The 17,566-nt window shown below is 51.2% G+C and overlaps 4 protein-coding genes across 4 annotated transcripts; 2 read left to right on the forward strand and 2 right to left on the reverse strand.

The window, feature by feature from the left end:
* Nucleotides 1-176: 176 nt before the first annotated feature.
* AFUA_1G13710 (isoleucine--tRNA ligase ILS1) lies at nucleotides 177-3,533 on the reverse strand (the record flags this gene model as incomplete). Its single annotated transcript, XM_747648.2, has 3 exons — nucleotides 3,037-3,533; nucleotides 288-2,981; nucleotides 177-248 (listed from the first exon to the last, which is right to left on the reverse strand). Exons 1-3 carry the CDS (start codon nucleotides 3,463-3,465, stop codon nucleotides 177-179), a joined length of 3,195 nt encoding a protein of 1,064 aa, XP_752741.1. The 5' UTR covers nucleotides 3,466-3,533.
* Nucleotides 3,534-3,589: 56 nt separating this feature from the next.
* Nucleotides 3,590-7,394, reverse strand: AFUA_1G13720 (uncharacterized protein). Its single transcript, XM_077803953.1, has 6 exons — nucleotides 6,955-7,394; nucleotides 6,851-6,901; nucleotides 6,603-6,798; nucleotides 6,072-6,535; nucleotides 3,922-6,021; nucleotides 3,590-3,867 (listed from the first exon to the last, which is right to left on the reverse strand). The coding sequence occupies exons 1-6, from the start codon at nucleotides 7,228-7,230 to the stop codon at nucleotides 3,787-3,789; spliced, it is 3,168 nt and encodes a 1,055-aa protein (XP_077660122.1). The 5' UTR covers nucleotides 7,231-7,394; the 3' UTR covers nucleotides 3,590-3,786.
* Nucleotides 7,395-7,462: 68 nt separating this feature from the next.
* On the forward strand, nucleotides 7,463-11,340 carry rat1 (5'-3' exoribonculease Dhp1). The gene is made up of 5 exons (XM_747650.2): nucleotides 7,463-8,047; nucleotides 8,109-8,386; nucleotides 8,435-8,560; nucleotides 8,618-10,431; nucleotides 10,490-11,340. The coding sequence occupies exons 1-5, from the start codon at nucleotides 7,741-7,743 to the stop codon at nucleotides 11,139-11,141; spliced, it is 3,177 nt and encodes a 1,058-aa protein (XP_752743.1). The 5' UTR covers nucleotides 7,463-7,740; the 3' UTR covers nucleotides 11,142-11,340.
* A 152-nt stretch (nucleotides 11,341-11,492) lies between these two features.
* Nucleotides 11,493-17,363, forward strand: AFUA_1G13740 (pentafunctional protein ARO1). Its single transcript, XM_077803954.1, has 4 exons — nucleotides 11,493-11,663; nucleotides 11,746-16,557; nucleotides 16,606-16,650; nucleotides 16,702-17,363. Exons 2-4 carry the CDS (start codon nucleotides 11,884-11,886, stop codon nucleotides 16,717-16,719), a joined length of 4,737 nt encoding a protein of 1,578 aa, XP_077660123.1. The 5' UTR covers nucleotides 11,493-11,663; nucleotides 11,746-11,883; the 3' UTR covers nucleotides 16,720-17,363.
* The last annotated feature ends 203 nt before the right edge of the window (nucleotides 17,364-17,566 follow it).

Genomic DNA, 17,566 nt, shown 5'->3' on the forward strand with positions numbered 1-17,566 from the left:
TTGGCCGGGAAAAATCCTACCGGGCCAGGCGTACAGAGGGGCTTCCTGGAGACTGAAGAAGTGACTGCTGCGATTCCAGATAGGACCAAAAGATTCGTAAACATAATTCTTCTTTAGACAAATCTAAGATCTTAATTACTTTCATGCAGCATTTCTCAATACAGATTGACCCGAAGCTACAGCTTCAGCAACCGCAACAGGAAAGTTGCCTTTTGAACTTCCTGCTCCTCCTCCATGATAAGAGCTTCCTTGTCTCCGCTGGGGACCTTGCCATCAACCACGGCAACCTGTTCCAGGGGCCTGCGGACAGCCTTTTCAATGGCCTTGGCTTGTGTCTTGAAAGCCTCGTCGATACCAACACTGTCGGGATCCGAGAGAACGGCATATTCCATTCTCACGTCATCAGTAGGGACCAAACCGGCCTTCTTACGCAGACGCTGAAGACGGTTGATGATCTCTCGACCTAATCCTTGTTGAGCCAATTCGGGGTATAGGTTGGCGTCAAGGATGGTTAGCACATCAGCATCAGCGTTAGGTTCCATTCCCTCAGATGCAACATCCTCCTTGAGACCACGCTTCACGACAAGGTCACCCTCGACGAGCTCGATGCCGTCAACAAGCATCTTCTTTTCAGCAACAAACTTCTTCACGTCATCACTCGTGAGGGATGGCAATGCCTTCTTCACCTTCTGGGCGTCCTTCTTCAGCTTCTTTCCCAGGGTAGGCCAATCCGCACTAACGCTGTACTGAACATTGTACTTGGCCTCATCGGACGACAAAACAAGCTCAAGTATGTTCAACTCCTCCAGGATGTAGCCTTCCAAAGACTTCACATCGTCCAAGTATTGCTGATCCTGGTGAATCACAACCAACGTCTTCAGAGGCGATTTCAAGCCGATGGAGCGACGCTCACGGGAGACACGGGCCATCTCGATGACCTTCTGCATCCGTGCCACCCGTCGTTCAACAACCTCATCGAACAGTTCCTCGCGCACCTCGGGGAAGGAAAGGAAGTGCACACTCCGGCTGTCTTCGCCACGGAGTGCCTGGGGGATGTGGGGAAGCAGCTTCTGATAGATGGTGTCGGTGATGAATGGTGTGAAGGGAGCGAGACCTCTGACTAGGGTATAGAGAACCTCGAAGAGGGTGTTCAGCGCATGCAGAGTATCATCAATGCCGTTCTCGCCCTTGAGACGCTTGCGGTTGAATCTGATGTACCAGTTGGTTGTGTTGTCAATCAACTCGAGCAACCGAGGAACTACTGTGTACAAACGGTATCCAGCCATCTCCTCGTTCACGAACTTCAATAAACTTTGGCAGCTGGCCAGGATCCAGCGGTCCATCACGTTAGTATTGGTAGCTTCAGCCTTGGGGTCGAAGACAAAGTCAATGCTATTGTTCTTCTTGAACAGAGCGGCCTGACCCTCGAAGAACTTGTAGCTGTTCCACAAAGGGAGGAGAACCTTGGCAACGATCTCCTTCACACCAGACTCCTTGAATCTGAGCGGCTCCGCACGCACGACGGGAGAGTTGATCAAATAGAGTCGAAGGGCATCGGAACCGTAGCGCTGCATGATCAACGTCGGATCAGGGTAGTTCTTCAATCTTTTCGACATCTTCTTTCCATCTTCAGCAAGAACAATTCCGTTCACAACGCAGTTCTTGAAGGGCAAAGTGCCGAAGAGATGTGTTCCCAGGACAGTCAAAGTGTAGAACCAACCACGCGTCTGATCGAGACCCTCGGCAATGAAATCACCGGGGAAGCTCTTCTCAAATTGCTCCTTGTTCTCAAAGGGATAATGCTGGGATGCGTATGGCATGCTACCCGATTCGAACCAGCAGTCAAACACCTCGCTGACACGTCGGAGGACACCCTTGCCTTGCTTACTTGGGATAGTGATCTTGTCCACCTTGTCACGATGAAGGTCAGTGATTTCTCCTTCGTGGCCACTCAGCTGCTTGAGCTCCTCGACACTTCCTACAGCCACGACTTCCTTGAAGTCGTCGCTGACCCACAACGGAAGTGGTGTTCCCCAGAAGCGGTTTCTTGAGATGTTCCAATCCCGAGCATTCTGAATCCAGCTGGCGAAACGCCTCTCTTTGACGAAAGAAGGCACCCAGTGCGACTCTTCAATACCCTGAAGCATTTGGGGAATGATGGGGCCAATCTTAACAAACCAAGAGGGCACAGCGCGGTAGATAAGAGGAGTATCAGAACGCCAGCAGAACGGATAGCTGTGAGTAATCTGGCTGTCGACAATCAGACGGCCGGTGCCCTTGAGATGCTTGATGATGGCCTTATCGGCAGCCTTGACATGCTGACCAACAAAATCAGGAACTTCCGCGGTGAAGCAGCCCTTCTCATCGACAGGATTGGGTGGCAGACGTGTTTCACTGATAACACCGCTTGCCATAGCAACGTTGTAATCCTCCTCACCGAAAGCCGGCGACTGGTGGACGATACCGGTACCATCCTCAGCGGAGACATAATCCCCATTTATCACACGGAAACCGTGGTCCTTGAACTCCTCGTAGAAGTAATCGAAGAGTGGCTGGTATTTCCAGTCCTTCATGTCCACACCCTTGAAGCGATCCACGATCTTAAACTTGGCCTTCTTAGGGTCCTTGTAGAGTGTGCGAAGGAGTGATTCGAGGAGGATGTAGTGCTTCTTGGAGGCTTCATCGAGAATCTTAATGTACTCGAAACCAGGGTTGACGGCGAGGGCGACGTTAGAAGGCAGAGTCCAGGGCGTGGTCGTCCATGCGAGAAGGCAGGTCTCAGGGTCATCTACCAGAGGGAATGATACAACTACTGCAGGGTCCTGCACATCTTTGTAGTTTTGTTGCGCTTCGAAGTTACTCAAGGGGGTATTGAGTGCGGTCGAGTAAGGCATGACACGGTAGCCACGGTAGACAAGTCCCTTGTCGAACAGCTGCTTGAAAACCCACCATACAGATTCCATGAAACTGGAGTTCATGGTCTAATCCCGTCAGTACAAATCAAACCGATATATATTCGCACGGAGGGTAACGTACCTTATAGTCATTGTCAAAGTCAATCCAGCGGCCGAGTCTCTCAATAGTCTCGCGCCATTCAGATGCGAATCTCATGACAATAGCTCTGCACTCCTCATTGTACTTTTCGATGCCGAGTTTTTCGACAGCCTCCAAGCCCGACATGCCGAGTTTCTTGTCGATTTCGTACTCAATGGGGACACCGTGTGTATCCCAACCGAACCGTCTCTCGACATAGTAACCCTTCATCGACCAGTATCGAGGAATAATATCCTTGATAGTCGAGGCGAGCAAGTGACCATAGTGAGGAAGACCCGTTGCGAATGGAGGGCCATCGTAGAAAGTGTATGGCTTGCGACCACGAGATAGCTCGACTTGCCTGCCAAAGGCATTGATCTCCCTCCACCTCTTGAGGGTGATCTCTTCCTCAGCCGGAAAATCAATGGACATGACGGGCGAGGGGACAGTCGTCAGATAATGGCTGTCGGTGCGATCTGTGGCCGGGAGCGAGGGATGGGTCGCGGGGTAGATAAAAAAAGACGATAAATGTAGGGCGGCAATGACTCACGGCCCCCGCGGACCGATTTTCTGCCAAGGTTTCTTGCCCTACCGCCCTTGAGTATTACTATTACAGACACACGACAGTCCAGAAGATCGCTACCTAATGGCAATATACCTATGCTGGTTGATGGTATCTAGGTTGTTTTAATAGGATGAGTTGAAAGCTAGCTCGCTTGAATCGCAGTTCATGATGTATGAACATGTCGAACCTCATTCTTCCTCCTCGGCCTCGTCCTCGTCTTCGTCTTCTTCAGCCTCAGACACCTCTTGTCCAAGTTCTCTAAGGCGTTTCTTGAAAGATGATTCTTTAGTAATTGGTCCCAATTCAAGTAGCTAATGACTCACCTTATCTTGATTTCTCTTCGCTTCCAAATCCCCAAACACTATCAGGAGATCTTCGAGTTCGGCCTGCGCGGCTTTGCGAGCTTCCTCCTTCTCGTCAACTTCAGCCTTGGTCTTTCCAAGTTGTGCCTGGACCTCCTTGAGTGTTTCAGCAGATTTGAGCGCATCTGCTTCAGCTTTTTCTGCCTTGCTCTCAGCCAGCTTCACCCGCTTTTCCAGCTCTGAAAGCTTAGATAAGTAGTCGTCGTGAACAGCCTGGAGATCTTCCTTGGACCTTTCCGTACGAGAGTCGAGTTCTGACTGTAACGACTGAGCCTTGACTCTAAGGCCACTGATTTCAGTCTCATGTTCTTGTTTGGCTGTGTCAAGTTCGGACTGCACGGTCTGAGCCTTCGCTCTAAGGTCAGCAAGCTCAGCCTCGTGTCCTTCTTTGGCTTTGTCAAGTTCAGACTGTAGCCTCCGAATCGTGTCGCTGAGATTAGAGACCTGATCGGCATGGTTCGCCTTGTTTTCGTCTAGTTCTGAGCGTAGACTTTGGATTGTGCTTTCAAGCTCCGCTACCTGGGCCCAATGCTGTCCTTTGCTTTGGTCTGCTTCGGACCTCATCGTTTGAATCGTCGATTGTAAGCCACCAATTTCGTCTGCACTTTGTTCCCTGACGCGGGTAAGCTCCAATTCCAGCGATTGGAGTTTCTTCTGAAGATCAGCGACTTCCGTATCGTGCAGCTTTTTGACTTTCTGGCTTCTCCTCTCATATTCAGCGGAGGTTTCCTTGAGCTGGTTGTCGATAGCTCGAAGCTGATCGCCATGCTGTTTCAGCAATTCGTTCTTGGCATAATTGTGTTGTTCTTCTAATCTCGCCAACTCCTGTTCATGATTTCGTTGCAACGATTCATTAATCTGCCGTATTTTGGAGGCCTCTGAGATGCTCAGGTCCTTGAATTTTCTATGTTCGAGCTGCTCTTGCTCAAGTTGGTTTCGTAAATTCAGTAAGTCAGATTCGAGCTTCTGCACAGCTTGGCTTCGTTCTTCGAGCTCAGCCCTGAGCGAATCAACCAGTTCTCGCGAAACTCCTCGCTGAATGCCATTTGTGATGACCGATATCTCAAGCCCGGGTTCGCGATCGATTGCCCGAATCAACCGGCTGAAGTTATCTTTGATAAAATCAATGAATGTCCTGTCAAAGAAAATATCAGGTAGTCCCGCGTCAAACTGTCCTCCCACCGTCTGTGGCAAGACCTCGAAGTCCCGGACCATGGGCGATTCTCTGAAGCGAGTGATCTTGTCAATATACTGCTCTCTGCCTAGCTGGTCGAGCAGTAACTTGTGCAACGTAGCCCGAGGAATAGGCGAGTCCTTCGTGGAAAATTCGTAGATGATTCCCAATAAAATCGTTGTCAGGCCGGGCATAATTACATTGGAGACACCGCGATGCTTAGTTTCTTGCAATAAGCTTTGAACGCTGCTTCCCTCTCCAAGAAAATCATTGACAGCATCTGGCTCTTCGAAAAGCCACCCGCACAGCAACATCAAATAGCCTACCGTGATTCTCTCGTCATCGCCCCTTTTCATTCCTGTGATTAGGTTTCCCAGAATTGTTTGGATGCAGGTGATTACTTCTTCGCCGCTTTCAGCATCGCCCTCAGTCACTTGCATGGCTATCGCCTTTGCCTCAGCATCTTCAAACAGCAAGTGGAACATTAAGACAGACGCAATCCACACTTGGTAAGGATCGGAATTTCCTCGAGCATCAGGCGGCACGAGCAGAACAGTCATGATATTCGGAATTTGATCCTGCCCGCTGAGATGTCCATCAATCGCTCTCCGCAACACGTGGACGCGAATTCCCGGATGATTTGCAAAGAATGCCTTGATGCACTCGCTTGCGGCCAGCCGGGCATCAAGTACCTGTATTGGGGCTGGTTCAAGACTCAATTTAAGCAATGCTTCGATTACGTTTACACGCTGAACACCGTTCGCGACTTTGTCTCCATTGACAACGCCATCTTGACTGGGCTGTCGACCCCAAAAGACCTCAATATCCCCGAATCTCTCCTGCAGAGACGAGTTTCCGCGGATCAAATCGGCGCATGTAGCCAACGCCTAGATAGGTCAACCGATGAGTCGTACCTGGAAAACTCAAAAGCACAAACCTTGGATGTCACGTTAACATTGAACTTCTGGCCGAAGGCCGCGCTCAATATTTGCTCCATCACACCATTATTCCATAAAGCCATCTGATTGGCGGGAGTGTTAATCCCACCCTTAGTGAGGAACAGCTGGATGATAACTAGTAAACCCCAGATATTCTTATCGCGCTGACCATGCGTCCAGTGTGGAATGTCCTCAGCTGGATCCTCGTCTTTGTTGACATCAGCTAGGAGTTTCGCCAATCTTCTCACGCAGCCGGTCTCTCGGAAGTATGACTGGTTCGATATATTGAGTCGTAGAAGATTGGCTAGCAAAGATAGACAATCTTCCACGACCTCTAATCCATGTATCAAACCACCCTCATTCTCGATCAGGGACAATATCACGTCAAAGGCATTTTCGAAGGCAACGAGTTTCTGAAATTCCTCCGAGGCAGGTGTCAATGCAATGAGTAAAAGTAATGCTTCTGTAAAACGCGCACGTACGATGAGTCACTCGAGCATTATAGAAAATCCAAACCCGGTGCAGCTTACCATTACGAATTGGTTCCCTGCTATCCCCCAGGGCACCGACAAGCCTGGGAATACCCAGCGGGGCGGTTAGTATACATTCCTGTGTCCTTTCTGGCCGGGCACTTGAGATCTGAAACATCAACTGCAGCGAATACAGACGAGAGTAGAAGTCCCGCGTATCAAGGAGATCGAGAAGTGCGGTGATATTGTCTTGTCGCTTTCGCCTCATTAGCTACATATAACATTCGCACCACGCAGCCAGTACACACCTGAGTGAACTCATCCGCAAGCCACAGGGCTATCTCATCAGACGCTTCGGGCTGTGAGCTACCTATCAGCAAGTCCTATCAACAGATCAGGACAATCAACGCACACTGCTCTCATCTGGGGAGAATAGCATCAACAAAGTCTCCAAGACCACCTTGATCGTGTCCACATCTTCTCGGTCATTTCTCAGGCTGTTGATCAACGGTCGTAGCGCTCCAGATGCGACAGAGGCCGGATAAAGCTTCGAGAAGCTCCTTAGTCCCTGTATTGCCGCACGTCGATCCTCCAGTAAAGTCGCACTTTGGAGTCTACTGCTCAAAGTGTTGATTGTGTCCGTTGCCGTTTGTTTGGCCGGCGCCTGTGATTCGAGGATTCGGAACATCGCAACAGATTGATCGTAGTATCATGGTCACCGCCGGCCGAGGGCGTAGCAATATTCAGGCATTGAATAGTCTGACAAAATAAGCTCACAATTCCAATTGCGTTGTCATCACCACAACACTGATGTTACTTCCGGGATAACAGCTGTCTACTGGCTCAAACCAACCGATGCCAAGGGGCCGCTAAACTCCGGAACCGCGTCAAGAATAGCGCCGAAATCCCGCCTTCATCTTATCGCAGAGACTTTCAGACAACCATCCTTTCACTTAAACACAATCGGTTAGGGTTTTGTCTTCGCATATTGTCCTAATATCAGACGTTGGACGCCTGATCTTGATGCGACATCATTAAACGAGGATAAAACTACATATCGTCCCGGTCGTTACTGATCCGCGACAAGGAGAGGCTAGTGTTCGAGAAAGCTGATGGAGCGCATCAGGAACTGATTGGATCTCAACCTTTATAAGTCTACACTTCTTTCTCGTCATAGCCATAATCTACTGTCGCCATCATGGGAGTTCCGGCATTGTTTCGATGGCTTTCCAACAAATACCCCAAGATCATCTCCCCGGTCATTGAAGAGTTGCCGTACGAAGTCAACGGCGAAGAAATTCCCGTTGACATCACTAAACCAAACCCCAATGGAGAAGAGATGGATAATCTCTACTTGGATATGAATGGTATCGTCCATCCATGTACCCATCCTGAGGGCAAGCCTCCACCAGCGAATGAGCAGGAGATGATGGTGGAAATCTTCAAGTACACTGACCGCGTGGTGAACATGGTCCGTCCCAGGAAGCTTCTGATGATTGCTGTTGGTATGTGACAAGGCTATTCTGATATGATTTGATTTTCGACTGACGCCTGTCTCTTCTGTAGATGGTGTCGCGCCGCGAGCCAAGATGAACCAGCAACGAGCACGTCGATTCCGGTCGGCCCAAGAGGCGAAAGAGGCGGACGAAAAGAAGGAGGAGTTTCGCAAGATGCTTGCTAAACAGAACGGCAACAAAGTGGACGAAGAGTTACAGGAAGAGGTTGTCAAGAAAACATGGGATAGCAATGTCATTACTCCAGGAACACCGTTCATGGACATTCTCGCTGCATCTCTCCGCTACTGGATTGCTTACAAGTTGAATACTGACCCAGCTTGGGAGAAGGTACGATATTTCGGCGGGTCTAATGCGAATGCCTGCTAACTACTATAGCTTAAAATCATTATTTCGGATGCGACTGTACCCGGAGAGGGCGAGCACAAGATCATGGAATTTATCCGATCACAAAGGGCGGCACCCGAGCACGACCCGAACACTCGCCACGTTATCTATGGATTGGTGGGTTATATACACTGCGCATTACCCGATGCAAACCGCTGACGATATGTCTTGTAGGACGCCGATTTGATCATGCTGGGTCTTGCTACCCATGAACCCCATTTCAGAGTATTGCGTGAAGACGTCTTCTTCCAGGAGTCTCGGGCACGAACCTGCCATCTCTGTGGTCAACAGGGTCACAAGGCAGAGGAGTGCAGGGGTCAGGCGAAGGAGAAGAATGGGGAATTTGATGAAAAGCAGAAAGGTTCCTCTCTCAAACCATTCATCTGGCTCCATGTTTCCATCCTCAGAGAGTATCTCGCTGCCGAGCTGTATGTGCCGCATCAACCATTCCCCTTTGACCTCGAACGGGCTTTGGATGATTGGGTTTTCATGTGCTTCTTTGTAGGAAATGACTTCCTGCCTCACCTACCGTCATTAGACATCCGTGAGAATGGTATAGATACTCTGATTGCAATCTGGCGCGATAACATTCCCGTCATGGGCGGGTACCTAACCGAGGATGGGCATGTCGATCTGAAGCGGGCTCAGCTCATTCTGCAGGGACTCGCAAAGCAGGAAGATGCCATCTTCCGGCGTCGTAGACAAGCAGAGGAAAGAAAGCTGGCCAACGAGAAAAGACGGAAGCAGGAAGCAAAGGCTCGAGAAGAAGAACGAGCCAGGAAGCGACGAAGAAGCTCCCCCACTTATGAGCCCATGGACTCACCCGTCGGTCACCGTGCTCCCCGAGGTGGTGGTGATGCAGCGCCGCCGAATCAATTGGAACTTATCACCCCCAGTCGAGGAGAATTGTCTCGACAGACAAGGGAACTCACTCACAGCATGGTAGTCAATCGCGGCGCTGTTTATCGGGCCAACATGGCAAATAAGAGCGCGGCGGCCGTCTTGAAGAGCAAGCTAATGCAGGGCTCTCAAAATGGTCAAAATGGTGAGGAGAAATCCGAGGGGGCCACGACAAACAATGATGAGCCTTCACAGGATCAGCCGGATCAGACGGAGCAAACTTCGCCATCGGTCCTTGGCAAGAGAAAGGCCGATCTCGTGGAAGAGGAGGATACGGACGCAGGAACTCCAGGCAGAGACTCGCCTGCTGTGCCTGTTGCTGCCAAGGAGGATGAGCTGCCTCCCGACACAGTTCGTCTGTGGGAGGAAGGATACGCCGACCGGTACTACGAGCAGAAGTTTGGCGTCGACCCCCAGGATAAGGAATTTCGCCACAAGGTTGCGCGGGCATACGCCGAGGGTCTCGCATGGGTTCTACTGTATTATTTCCAAGGATGCCCGTCCTGGACTTGGTACTATCCGTACCATTACGCTCCTTTCGCCGCAGATTTTGTGGACATTGGCGATATGGAGATAACCTTCGACAAGGGAGTGCCCTTCAAACCATTTGAACAGTTGATGGGAGTTCTCCCAGCCTCCTCCAATCACGCTATTCCCAAAGTTTTCCACGACCTTATGAGCAGCCCAGATAGTGAAATCATTGATTTCTATCCGGAGGATTTTGCTGTGGATTTGAATGGCAAGAAGTTCGCTTGGCAGGGTGTGATTCTACTACCCTTCATTGACGAGAAGCGGCTTCTTGCCGCCATGGAAAAGAAATACCCGCTTCTCACTGAAGACGAAAAGCTCCGCAACAGCGTGGGACGAGAGGTGTTGCTGATTTCGGAGGCTCATCCATTGTATCAAGACCTGGTAGCCAATTTCTATTCGAAGAAGCAGGGCGTCCAGAAGTACAAGTTGAACATGCGTATAAGTGACGGTTTGGCGGGCAAGGTCGAGCGTAATGAGGCCTATATTCCTCATAGCTCTCTGCCATCGTCACTCGAGGAATACGGCATGCCGAGTTTGGAGGATGATCGGTCCTTGACGTGAGTCTCTCTTCTTACTTGTCCCTTTTTGTACCTAGCTAACGAGTTTTCATCCTAGTGTGAACTATGAGATCCCGAAGTCAAATCACGTTCACAAGTCCATGCTTCTTCGAGGAGTCAAATTCAACCCTCCAGCGTTGGATAACGCAGATATCCAAGCAGTCAAGCACAAGGCTCAAAACTCTGGAAGGTCGTATGGCGGTGCCCCTTTGCGCGGTGGACAAAAAGGTGGCCGTATCAACTATGCAAGCGACAGGCCTAATCCTTTCGCTGCGCATCTCGACCCTGGTTTCATACCGCCCGTCCCTGGTAATGTTGGTGGCGGTCCTATAATGCCTTCTGGCTGGGTTCCACCCATTCCAGGGTCCGCTGGCTTCTCCAGAGGTCCTCCCCCTCCTCCACATGGAGGAATGTCCGGTTCGCATCATCGGCCTCCATACGGGCAAGGACCCGGTCAGTACCAAGGCAACCATGGCCAGGGCGACCACTATGGTCAGGGCCAGCAAGGATACTATAATCAGTCCTCATATTACAACCAGTCCAATCAGTATAATGGCAGGTCCTCCGACCATGGTGGCAGCGGAGGATACAGAGGCGGCGGAGGATACCATCGCGGAGGTAACTATCGCGGAGGCGGTTATCGCGATCAGCGCCAATATAACCAAGACCAGTACTCCTCCAGAAACTCAGGTGGATACGGTCGTTACTGAGATCTGATTTGTGGTTTTTTCTACGTCTATGAGTTTCACCACTATCCCGATGAGGTACCTTCGGTGACCGCGGATTTGACTGATGCAACTGGGACACGGAGTTCAGCTGGCGGAATGGGAAAGAGATTAGTATCGTATCAATACATTAGAAATCATACTTTTGGCAGCAATTGGGAAATCTGACATTTTTGAACACCTCTTATTGCATTGCTTCCCTGTAAACTAGATATCAGTATGAGTATAAATAATTGTGTAATCTCGCAGTCAAGTCACTTGTTGCTCAAATTTTCGAGTATCTTGCCGTAGACTGCACCGAAGGAGCCCTTACCGCCGCGACATCGGAGCGGGAACGGTGAGTCAATCTGCGGATTTCTGTCTGACTTCCACAGGTCAGCACTCCGTTGAAATTCTGGTTCTTTCCGATCATTAATACTTTGAGCAATTGGTCTGATACTGGGTCCATTCTCTTCGGTCGCTCCCCTACTGCTTTGCTCTTTGCTTGAGTTCCCGGCCAAGCTGCAGGTATCTATTCCATTGCCCCGCTCAAAATTTCCCCGACTTCGTTTCTCCGGCTGACTCTTGTCTTCTTCACCTCACTGAGTAGCTAGTATCGGTCCCATTAAAACGAACGTAAGGGTGGCTTGCGACTGAACACAGAATGCAATAGAAAGGCGAAGGCCGAACTGCCCCCCAAAAGTGTTGAATTTCATCCCTATTGCTATCCCCTCCCATCCTCTCTACCATGACCGGACCCACGAAAATCAGCATCCTGGGCCAGGAGAGTATAGTCGCTGACTTTGGTCTCTGGCGCAACTATGTCGCCAAAGACCTGATTAGCGGCTGTCCCTCTACAACCTACGTCCTGATCACCGACACGAATATCGGATCGATCTACACCCCCGGCTTCCAGAAGTCCTTCGAGGAGGCCGCCGCCTCGGTCTCTCCGTCTCCCCGCCTATTGATCTACAATGCTCCTCCAGGGGAAGTCTCCAAGTCGAGACAGACAAAGGCAGATATCGAGGATTGGATGTTGAGTCAGAGCCCGCCATGCGGCCGAGATACTGTGGTCATTGCGCTGGGTGGAGGGGTCATTGGAGACCTAACAGGTTTCGTCGCTGCGACCTATATGCGCGGTGTTCGCTTTGTACAGGTTCCTACTACGCTGCTGGCTATGGTGGACTCCTCGATCGGTGGAAAGACGGCTATTGATACCCCTTTGGGAAAGAACCTGATCGGCGCGATCTGGCAACCGTCAAGGATCTATATTGACCTGGAATTCTTGGAGACTCTTCCCGTCAGGGAGTTCATCAACGGTATGGCTGAGGTTATCAAGACAGCCGCCATCTCTAGCGAAGAAGAGTTCACCGCTCTCGAAGACAATGCCGAAACTATTTTGAGCGCTGTTCGGCGTGAGGTTAAGCCGGGTCAACGGCGATTCGAGGGGATCGAGGAGATCCTGAAGGCGAGAATCCTTGCGTCGGCGCGTCACAAAGCCTTTGTTGTTTCCGCGGACGAGCGTGAAGGAGGTCTGCGCAACCTTCTAAACTGGGGTCACTCAATCGGTCACGCTATTGAGGCTATTCTTACTCCTCAAATCCTCCACGGAGAGTGCGTTGCCATTGGTATGGTCAAGGAAGCGGAGTTGGCGAGACATCTTGGTATCTTGAAGGGTGTTGCCGTGGCCCGCATTGTCAAGTGTATTGCCGCCTACGGCTTGCCTACATCTCTGAAGGACTCGCGAATTCGCAAACTGACCGCCGGTAAACACTGCTCTGTTGACCAGATTCTTTTTAACATGGCTTTGGACAAGAAGAACGACGGTCCCAAGAAAAAAATCGTTCTTCTGTCAGCAATCGGTCGCACTTACGAACCACGGGCTAGTGTTGTGCCGAATGAGGATATTGGTGTCGTTCTTGCCCCTAGTATTGAGGTGCACCCTGGCGTATCAACGACCTCAGAAGTGGTTTGTGCGCCTCCGGGCTCGAAGAGCATCTCCAACCGAGCTCTGGTACTTGCCGCTCTCGGTTCGGGCACTGTCCGTATCAAAAACCTGCTGCATTCCGATGACACCGAGGTCATGCTGAACGCCTTGGAACGCCTTGGCGCTGCCACCTTCTCATGGGAAGAGGAAGGCGAAGTCCTTGTTGTCAATGGCAAAGGAGGTGCTCTTCAAGCTCATCCTTCTCCGCTCTACCTGGGCAACGCGGGTACAGCATCGCGTTTCTTGACCACTGTCGCAACCCTTGCCACTGCCAGCAGCGTCGACTCGAGCGTTCTTACCGGCAATAACCGCATGAAGCAGAGACCTATTGGCGACTTGGTGGATGCCCTGACCGCAAATGGTGCGCAGATTGAGTACGTCGAGAACAAGGGCAGTCTGCCGCTCAAGATCGCCGCCTCAGGCGGGTTCACCGGTGGCCAAATCAACCTCGCCGCTAAAGTGTCGTCGCAATATGTGTCCTCCCTGCTCATGTGCGCCCCATACGCTAAGGAGCCTGTGACCTTGAAGCTGGTGGGCGGTAAGCCCATCTCGCAGCCTTACATTGACATGACGACGGCTATGATGAGATCTTTCGGCATTGATGTGAAGAAATCTACCACTGAGGAGCATACCTATCACATTCCTCAGGGACGTTACATCAACCCTGCAGAGTACGTTGTGGAGAGCGACGCGAGCTCCGCCACCTACCCCTTGGCGATTGCAGCAGTCACTGGCACCACGTGCACTATTCCGAACATTGGATCTAAGTCTCTTCAAGGCGACGCTCGTTTCGCCGTTGATGTTCTGAGACCCATGGGTTGCACTGTGGAACAGACCGACACGTCGACCACCGTTACCGGTCCCGCCGATGGTGTCTTGCGGCCTTTGCCCAACGTCGATATGGAGCCTATGACTGATGCATTCCTTGGGGCGTCGGTTCTTGCGGCCATTGCCAGAGGCAAGGACTCGAACCACACAACTCGCATCTATGGTATCGCGAACCAGCGTGTCAAAGAATGTAACCGCATTAAGGCCATGCACGATGAGCTTGCCAAGTTTGGTGTCGTCTGTCGGGAACACGATGATGGACTTGAGATCGACGGCATTGACCGCTCCACCCTTCGGCAGCCGGCCGGCGGCGTATTTTGCTACGATGACCACCGAGTCGCGTTCAGCTTCAGCGTTTTATCTCTCATTGCCCCTAAGCCCACGCTGATTCTAGAAAAAGAATGTGTGGGTAAGACATGGCCCGGCTGGTGGGATACTCTGCGACAGAAATTCGCCGTCAAGCTGGAGGGCAAGGAGCTGAAGGAAGCCGAGTCACCCGTTCTTACCCGTGCCGAAAAGGCAAGTGCGTCGGTGTTCATTATCGGTATGCGTGGTGCTGGAAAGACCACAAGTGGACACTGGGTTGCGTCTACGCTCAAGCGACCCTTCATTGATCTAGACGACGAACTCGAGCGCATAGAAGGCATGACCATCCCGGACATCATCAAGCAGCGTGGCTGGCAAGGTTTCCGAGATGCCGAGCTTAATCTTCTGCAACGAACGATGAAGGAGCGCCCGACCGGCCATGTTTTCGCATGCGGCGGAGGAGTAGTAGAGATTCCTGAAGCGAGAAAGCTGCTTATCGATTGGCACAAAACCAAAGGAAATGTTCTGCTTATCATGCGCGACATCAAGCAGGTGATGGCATTCTTGAACATCGATAAGACCCGCCCAGCTTACGTTGAGGATATGCTGGGAGTGTGGCTGCGCCGCAAGCCATGGTTCCAGGAGTGCAGCAATATTCAGTACTACAGTCAGCACGCCAGCGCAGGACTTCCCCGGGCGTCTGAGGACTTTGCGCGTTTTATCAAGTTTGTCACGGGACTAGATGACAGCCTCGGTACCATCAAGAAGAAGCAGCATTCGTTCTTCGTGTCGCTGACTCTTCCTGACGTGCGTGGTGCGGATCAGATCTTGGAGCAAGCATGTGTGGGCTCTGATGCTGTCGAATTGCGTGTCGATCTACTGGAGGATCCAGACTCGTCGAACGGCATTCCGACGGTCGATTTTGTTGCTGATCAAATTTCCTACCTGCGCAGTCGCATCACACTGCCCGTGATCTTCACCATTCGCACGAAGGGACAGGGTGGTCGGTTCCCCGACGATGCTCATGCGGAGGCGATGCAGCTCTACCGGCTTGCTGTCCGGTCAGGGTGCGAGTTTGTTGATCTCGAAATTGCTTTCCCAGATGAGATGCTGCGCGCGGTTACTGAAATGAAGGGGTACTCGAAGATCATCGCTTCGCACCACGACCCTAACGGCGAACTTTCGTGGGCAAACATGTCCTGGATGAAGTACTACAACAGGGCGCTCGAGTACGGCGATGTGATCAAGCTTGTAGGCGTGGCTAGGAACCTCGATGACAACACGGCTCTGAGGAAGTTCAAGAACTGGGCCGAAGAGGCTCACGACGTGCCACTGATCGCGATCAACATGGGAGGCAACGGGCAACTGAGTCGCATCTTGAATGGATTCATGACACCAGTATCGCATCCTGCTCTCCCGTTCAGGGCTGCTCCAGGCCAGCTGTCTGCGACCGATATTCGCAAGGGCCTGTCACTGATGGGCGAGATCAAGAAGAAGCGCTTTGCCCTCTTTGGAAGCCCTATTTCCGAGTCCCGCTCGCCGGCACTGCACAACACTCTTTTCGCCGAGATGGGACTTCCCCATGAGTACACCCGGTTGGAGACTGCCAATGTGGAAGATGTCAAGGACTTCATCCGCGCTCCCGACTTCGGAGGAGCCTCGGTGACGATTCCTCTGAAACTGGATATCATGCCCCTACTTGATGAGATTACTGCGGAGGCCGAGATCATTGGTGCCGTGAACACCGTCGTGCCAGTTTCCGATGGTGAGGGCAAGCCGCAGCGGCTGGTCGGTCACAACACCGACTGGCAGGGCATGGTCCAATGCCTTCGTAACGCGGGCGCCTACGGAGCCGACGGCAGCGCCAGTGCACTTGTGGTTGGTGGCGGAGGCACATCCCGCGCTGCCATCTACGCTCTCCACCAGATGGGTTTCTCTCCCATCTACATTGTGGGACGGAACCCTGCCAAGCTGGAGAGTATGGTCTCCACCTTCCCCACCAGCTACAACATCCAAATCGTCGAGGGCAACGAGAAACTGGAGCATGTTCCCCATGTGGCAATCGGCACCATCCCCGCCGACCGGCCCATCGATCCCGGGATGCGGGAGATTCTCTGCCACATGTTCGAACGTGCCCAGGAGGCAGACGCCGACGCCTCCCGGACAATCGAGGGATCCCCTCGCGTACTGCTGGAGATGGCTTACAAGCCGCGGGTGACGGCGCTGATGCAGCTTGCCGTCGATGCAGGGTGGACTACTATTCCTGGGTTGGAGGCCCTGATCGGGCAAGGGGTACACCAGGTAGGGTTGATCGACCTGTTACAGATGGACATTACTGATGGAGTACAGTTCCAACATTGGACGGGTATTCGCCCTCTCTACGAACGTGCACGGGTATGTTGTGACATCTTGTTATCCGGTCGAACTATGCTAACATGCTCGTAGGCTATTGTCCTGGAATGATCGAAAAATCTACGAGGGAAACAGAGCCAAAACACTTCTTGTTCTTGGATGTTGTCTTAGAAAAGCACGTTTACTATGCATAAGACGCGAACCAAAGCGTTCCTTCCGGGATTTGTATCAGTTGATATTGTTCTATTCATTTTCAACATCATTGTACTTGCATACGCCTGGAATCCAACACCGTAGTGTAGATGCAAATACTCTAGTCATGCAAACTGGCTATCTGATTGTCAAGTCAAGACCAAGACTGAAGTCGAGACTAATCCTTTCGATAGCCATATTTATTAGATCGTGGCCTGCTCTGTTATGGAAGCTCAGACACTGTTGAAGGAATAAACTGTTCCTAATATTAGAACCCGTCCCACCGACCTCCGCAAACGATCCACTGCACACACGCACGCACATACTCTGTACTCGTGTATCTCATTCATGTCTCAAGGGTCTCAAATATCCAGCAAATCAACTCAGAATCTATCCTAGTCTCTGAAGTGGATAAGAGACTTCTATAAAAAAATCTCCGATAATGTACATGCATGCTTAGTGTTGAGTAGTCAAGTCTTGCTGATCAGATCTCGACTCTAATCGAACAGCGTGAACGCGGGTCGAGACCCGATCAGCCCAGATGGGTCAATGTCAAGACAAGTCAGTCCAGACCATTTCAACTTCATTTACACCGAGTATGCCGCATGAGTCAATTTTTTTTTTTTTTTTTTTTTTTTTTTTTTTTCAATCAAACAGTAAATAATAAGTCATTTGACTTTGCTCCTAGGAATGGTGTGATCTTAGTTGAAACAGTGATTAGGAGGTGGACAGGTTTGAGAGAGCATGTGACCAGCCATGTGCATGT

This window comes from Aspergillus fumigatus, chromosome 1, assembly GCF_000002655.1.
Source record: "Aspergillus fumigatus Af293 chromosome 1, whole genome shotgun sequence".
NCBI lineage: Eukaryota > Fungi > Ascomycota > Eurotiomycetes > Eurotiales > Aspergillaceae > Aspergillus > Aspergillus fumigatus.